Source organism: Chanodichthys erythropterus, chromosome 20, assembly GCF_024489055.1.
Source record: "Chanodichthys erythropterus isolate Z2021 chromosome 20, ASM2448905v1, whole genome shotgun sequence".
In the NCBI taxonomy this organism is placed as follows: domain Eukaryota; kingdom Metazoa; phylum Chordata; class Actinopteri; order Cypriniformes; family Xenocyprididae; genus Chanodichthys; species Chanodichthys erythropterus.
The window spans coordinates 5,359,766-5,366,724 of NC_090240.1; the positions used below are offsets into that span (position 1 = coordinate 5,359,766).

Consider the following 6,959-nt stretch of genomic DNA (forward strand, 5'->3'; position numbering starts at 1 on the left):
CAAATGGAATAAGTTGATGAAATACAGATGTGACTGTGAATAATATTGTCTATTCAGAAGACATATAAATGAGACCCCCAGAGATGCATAGCTACTGAAGATCAGGGGTGTGTGTGTTTGCGTGTGGAGGAGAGCAGACCAGATGGTCACAGTCTTCTTCAGATCCATCTTCAGATTTTTCCATCTCGACTGAGACTCTGTTCTGTTTTCTCATTTTCCTTGTATTGGTTGCTTTCCTCATGGCCTGGCTGATCTACACCTCTCTGGAGCTAGTCATCGCCGTGGCTTGCTGCCTGGGGAACGTGCTGGTGGTTTGGGCCGTGTGTTTGACACGGACTTTCCGTCAGCCTACCTTCTGTTTTGTGGCATCTCTGGCCGTGGCAGATTTCCTGGTGGGGTCGGTGGCAGTGCCACTGGCTGTGCTGGTGGACGGGTGGGTGGAGATCCCATTCCAGGCCTGTCTGGCGGTCAGTTGTGTGGTGTTGGTGCTGACCCAAGCGTCTGTGTTGTCTCTTTTGGCTATTGCTGTGGACCGGTACCTGCGGGTATCAATACCTCTCAGGTAAGAAATTTTGGCAATATTATGTTAACAGTGAGAACCAGAAAACACATTATGCCTTCACGCCATGTCATAATAACCATAGTCTCGAGATGACAACACGTGATTTCCATCTTACAAGCTGTAATTACGAGCTTTATAAGGAAGTGAACGCTTTTTACAAGTTGAAATCTCATAATTACAACATGGCGTGAAGGCACCTAGAGTTTCTAGTTAGTCTGAGATCATCTTACACCTGTGTTTATATTGTATCATATAATGTGTCCAGGGTTTTGGAAATTAACTTTTTCACCCACCAGCCAATTTGGCTACTACAATTTTAAAGTCAACATGAAACAGAAGTTGCAGTAGTCTTTTCTTCCCTATTTTAATGTATATCTGTATAAAACGGCTTCTCAAATAAGAAAAGATTGCCCTCGTATCAGTAAACACTCCAAAGAGATGGCGCTGCAAGAGGGAGGGGAAATTATTTTGATTAAGAATAATGAAGGCACATGAATTTTAAAAAAGAACGATGTGCACGTATAAATCATTTATAATAAATATTTTTTAAAAATGTCAATTTTGATTTCACACTTTAAGTACCGGTCATTCTACTAGCCAAACAGAAATAGGATTAACAAAATCACAACTATTATATTAAATATATTTTTATTGTATTGAAATAAAGTCTATTGCATTGAAGCTTCTTCTCCTCCATTGGAGGTTCAGGACCCTTGACTCCATTGGCCATTGAACTCGTTTTCACTCCCAAGGCTTACCATGGCCTTCTTCGCGTCAATATATTGACGGCAGATGTTTTTTTTTTTTATTTGTTTATTTAGTTTTTTTTTTACTGCAGATGTTTCTTATTGAAAGCAATAGCACTCAGCAGCGTCGCAATACACACTAGAGGGCGCAAAAGTGTTGAAAATGCTGCATTTCTCCAAGTCCATTTATCGGACGACGTCGCCTACGGAATGAAACCCTGATGGCGATGGAAAGTGAAAGAACATAGTCATAACCCGCCAAATTGGCTAGTAGTGAGTTCATATCCGTCACGGTTGATTTTCATCCGCATTTGGCGGGTTGGCTTGTGAATATTTGAAACACTGAATGTGTCATTAAGTTTAAACGCGTCACATTTGCAACATGCCTGCGAGTCATTTAATTATTAGGCTAGTTATTCAGTCCAAAATGAAAACTGTCATTTACCAACTTCGTTCACAGTTTAATACATATGATGACTAAATAAACAATCCAGAAACTAACCAGCTAATGTTAGGTAGCTATAGTGTCAAATCTATTGTAACCTACTGTTTTGTTTGTTTGTTGTTGTTGTTTTAATTTGGAAAGACGGTGGATTGAGAAATACTCAGTATACTGTAAAATAATAATAAGTCAATATAATCTAGAAAATAAGTTATCTGCACTACTTATATGTTATAGGCTACTACATTCTTTTGTTCTTCCTTTTTCTTCCTTGTTAGGAGCTTCATAGCCTTTTTCTTTTTATGGAAAATAACAACATTAACATTTAATAAATAAAAGAGTTTTCATTTTTGGGTGAACTGGCTATTTATTTAGAAAACATCTCAGTTAGCAAGAGATACAACTGAAGTTTGCACTTGTTACACTCACTAATGGAAAAACCCTACAAATACTACAAAAAGCTTTTAATTTCTCAGTTTCTAGTTTTTATAACATTCATTAAATATTGTTTGTGGTTTAGCATTTTAGAGTACAAGAAGTACTATATCAGAATGCTTAAGTTACCCTTGCGAAAAATAAGTACACTTTGTCTTTATAATCTTAAAAGTGTATTTTTAAAAACTATATTTGCAGATAATATAATACTGTACACTTTAATGAAGGTTTCTTAACACATTTAAGTACATTTTAAATCATTGTTTTAATAAGCTTTTGTCGTGTTTTAAAGTAGTACACTTAGCTATTTTGATGCGTTGACTAACATACTAAAGCACATGTAAAGAACTTGATAATTTTAACTGTTGTGTATTATTTGATATTACATTTTAGTTCATATATTTTATATGCACTTAATTGCAACTTCATCATTGCAAATGTGAAATTACAAATATATTTAAATACATGACATACAAGTTTCACTAGAAATGACATTAAAGTATATATTTTAGTTTACCATAAATGCTTGTCAGTACATTCAGCAGTAAACTTTAATCCTACAGTATATCAAAAACAATAGAAGTAATTATGAAATTACATGTAAATATGTACTTAAGTCCTGTTTAAGTGGGTCAAAAGCACTAATTGCATTGAATAGAAATTTAAACAATAATAGATTTCCATTTAATTGTAAATATACATTTAAGTGTCCGAAAACACTGCATGCAGTTCGCAACTAGTTTGCAAATGCGAAGTGAACTTCTTTTCCACAAGATTGGTAGATTGAGGTTAAGTGTGTGTCCCACTGTCAATTGAACAAATGCTCTGTGATTGCAGGTACAAAGAGATCGCCAGCGAGAAGCGTTCATGGGCTGCGGTAGTCCTGTGCTGGTTGATATCCTGTCTGTTGGGTTTCACCCCGCTCTTTGGTTGGCACAACGGCCATTCCCTATCCTCCCCTGTCCTTAACTCTTCCCATATCAACTGCACCTTCTTAGCGGTCATCTCGCTGCCCTATATGGTCTACTTCAACTACCTGGGCTGCATCCTGCTCCCCTTGGCAGCCATGACTCTTCTTTACGCTCTGGTCTTCTACAGTCTCCGGAAACGCCTCCGGAGGGAAGACGAGACTTCGGCGGTCGGTGGATCTAAACTAAGGGCTTTTCTAATCAAGGAGAAGAGGCTGGCACGTTCTCTGGCTCTGGTTCTCCTGCTGTTTGCAGCATGTTGGATGCCTCTGCATCTCATGAATTGTGTGCTGCTTTCAACAGGCCCACAAGGCGTCCCACAGATCGCTTTCTACGCAGGAATACTCCTCTCTCATGCCAACTCGGCGGTGAACCCTGTGGTCTACGCCTTTCGGATCACAAAGATCAGGGAGGCCTACCTGGAGATCTGGAGACGGTATGTTCTCTGCTGGAGAAGACAAAGAAACGTATCAAGTTCCTTGTGGAGATCCCAGCCTGGAGAACAGAATGCTGGGCATCAAACTAAATCGAATCCATTGGGTCATGAATCAGGCAACTAAATTTCACTGTGTAATACATTTCTGAATGGATCTCTGAATGACGGCAGGGATCCGGGCTAACTTTTCTTACTAGGAGCACTGTAGCCCCTTACTTTAAGAGCACAAGCAGAAGATTTATGGGCAAATCTTTAATCGGTCCTTCGTGGACACTAGAGGGCACCCATAGGAAATGAATGGGTGAAACTATAATTCAGATCAATATTTTTATTTTTTATTTGTCCAATAAAAAAAAAACAATAATTCCAACACAATGGAATCAAAGTCAGGTTAGTTTTCTTAGGTATATTGTTAGGTTTATTGTACATTGGTTTATTCTTACCTGTTTGGTAGCATTTATTTTTTTGAGTTACTGACATTTGATGGCTTTAGTTAGAAATAAATGAATACTCTGTCTCCTACTTTGTCTTTTCCTTATAGCATGGTCATATTTGTCTGTAAGCATATTTTGGTATTTTTGTATAGTCTCGCCCAACATAAGTGTTTTTTTTTTTTTTTTTTTTTTTTTATATTCTACAATTTTAACTTGTGATAAAATCTAAAACTTAGGAGGTTAAGTTTGTTAATGTAAACATTGGTTTATTGATTTCAGCCTATGTGAAACCAGTGAATACTACAGCCATCTAGTGGCCATTGATATATGACATTTATTCATGTAATTGCTATTTTTATACCAACATATCTCACCAGATGTCGCCAACATATGCCAAATTTTGAGGTTTTGGCTGTCTCAACTTACTGGAATTAATATTTTTACTAAAGTAAAGTAAAATAAATAAATAAAATAACATAAACATAAGCATATTTTACATGAAGGTCAATCGAATAATTATCATTTTAGAGTTAAATAAGCTCAAAAATACAAAATAAATGATTAAAAATCACAAAATAAATGCATAAATTGAGTGTTTTTCCAAATTTTTCCATGAAGGACCCATTAAGAACTGCTCTAATGAAGGATACTTCAGGCTTAAATCGACCTGCAACACAATTATTCACATTTAGAGCTTTGGAGTGCTGGGAAAAAGTTGTGAAAGTCCTTGAAAAGTGCTTGAATTTCTCCCTCAAATGGTTGTACGAACCCTGAAATGAATAATGTAAAAAACATTTATAAAACATTTGTTTATTTATTTATTTTAATTTTTTTTGTCATAAATTTAACAGGATAGACTCTCAGTTGATATGAAAACTCAAATAAGGCTGACAACCTTGTTATGGACAAAAAAGGGAGCAATTACAGTTGAGCTACCTCTAGAAATGACTATTATACTGTTCTCACATATTTGTTATATATTAAGAATTTTTTATTATACATATGAAGAATTCATTATACACTGCTCAAAAAAATTAAAGGAACACTTTGAAAACATCTCAGATCTCAATGGGGAAAAATATCATGCTAGTCCATTTTGCTGACATTTCATTGCAGCATCTCAAAATGGTACTCAGTAGTTTGTATGGTCCACACGTGCTTGTATGCAATCTAGACAATGTCGGGGCATTCTCCTAATGAGACGACGGATGGTGTCCTGGAGTATTTCCTTCCAGTTCTGGACCAGGGGATCACTGAGCTCCTGGACAGTTTGAGGTGCAACCTGGCGGTGTCGGATGGACAGAAACATATTGTCACAGAAGTGTTCTGTTGGATTTAGGTCAGGTGAGCTTGGGGCCATTAAATGCTGTCAATTCATTCATCCTCCAGGAACTGCCTGCATACTCTCGCCATATGAGACCGGGCATTGTCATGCACCAGGAGGAACGCAGGACCCACTGCACCAGCGTAGGGTCTGACAATGGGTCCAAGGATTTCATCCTGATACCTAATGGCAGTCAGTCTAGCCTGTAGAGGTCTGTGCGTCCCTACATGGATATGCCTTCCCAGACCATTACTGTCCCACCACCAAACTGGTCATGCTGAACGATGTTACAGGCAGCATAACGTTCTCCAGGGCTTCTCCAGACCCCTTCACGTCTGTCACATGTGCTCAGGGTGAACCTGCTCTCATATGAAAAGCACAGGGCACCAGTAGCGGACTTGCCAATTCTGGTCATCAATGGCAAATGCCAATTTGGCTCCATGGTGCCGGGCAGTGAGCACTGAGCCCACTAGAGGACGTTGGGCCCTCAGGCCACCCTCATGAAGTCTGTTTCTGATTGTTTGGTTAGAGACATTCACACCAGTGGCCTGTTGGAAGTCATTTTGTAGGGCTCTGGCAGTGCTCATCCTGTTCCTCCTTGCACAAAGGAGCAGATACCAGTCCTGCTGATGGGTTGAGGACCTTCTACGGCCCTGACCAGCTCTCCTAGAGTAACTGCCTGTATCCTGGAATTTCCTCCATGCTCTTGAGACTGTGCTGGGATACACAGGATGTGCCATCCTGGAGGAGTTGGGCTGCCTGTACAACCTCTGTAGGGTCCAGGTATTGCCAAATGCAAAACTAGCGCAAAACAGTCAGAAAAGATGAGTAGGAAAAAAAAATGTCAGTGGCCTTCACCTGTAAAACCATTCCTGTTTTGGGGGTCGTCTCACTGTTGCCCATCTAGTGCTCTAGTGCACCTGTTGTTAATTTCATTAACACCAAAGCAGCTGAAACTGATTAACAACCCCCACTGCTACTTAAAGGGTTAGTTCACCCAAAAAATAATGTAATTTATTACTCACCCTCTTGCCGTTCTCCACCCCAAGACCTTTGTTTATCTTTGGAACACAAATTAAGATATTTTTGTTTAAATCCAATGGCTGAGCGAGGCCTGCATAGACAGCAATGGTACTTCCTCTCTCAAGACCCATAAAGGTACTAAAAACATAACACAGTTCATGTGAGTACAGTGGTTGTACCTTAATATTATTAAAAAATAATAATAATAATAATAAAATAACGACCTTTTAACAATATCTAGTAATGGCAGATTTAAAAAAAAACTGCTTTATGAAGTTTCGGAGCTTTACGAATCAAATCAGTGGTTCGGAGCACCAAAGTCACATGATTTCAGCAGTTTGGTGATTTGATACGCGATCCGAATCACTGATTCGACTCAAAAGATTCATAACGCTCCGAAGCAGTGTTTTGAAATCAGCCATCACTAGTCGTTATTTTGTTTATTTGGTGCACAAAAATATTCTTGTCACTTTATAATATTAATATTGAACCATACTCACATGAACTGATTTAAATATGTTTTTTTAGTACCTTTATGGATATTTAGAGAGGAAATGTCATTGCTGGCTATGCAGGCCTCGCTGAGCCA

At 38.5% G+C, this 6,959-nt stretch overlaps 1 protein-coding gene across 1 annotated transcript; it reads left to right on the top strand.

Annotated features, from left to right (window-relative positions):
- Positions 1-239: 239 nt before the first annotated feature.
- On the top strand, positions 240-5,556 carry LOC137008744 (adenosine receptor A1-like). The gene is made up of 4 exons (XM_067370464.1): positions 240-562; positions 3,023-3,620; positions 5,198-5,335; positions 5,413-5,556. Exons 1-4 carry the CDS (start codon positions 240-242, stop codon positions 5,554-5,556), a joined length of 1,203 nt encoding a protein of 400 aa, XP_067226565.1.
- The last annotated feature ends 1,403 nt before the right edge of the window (positions 5,557-6,959 follow it).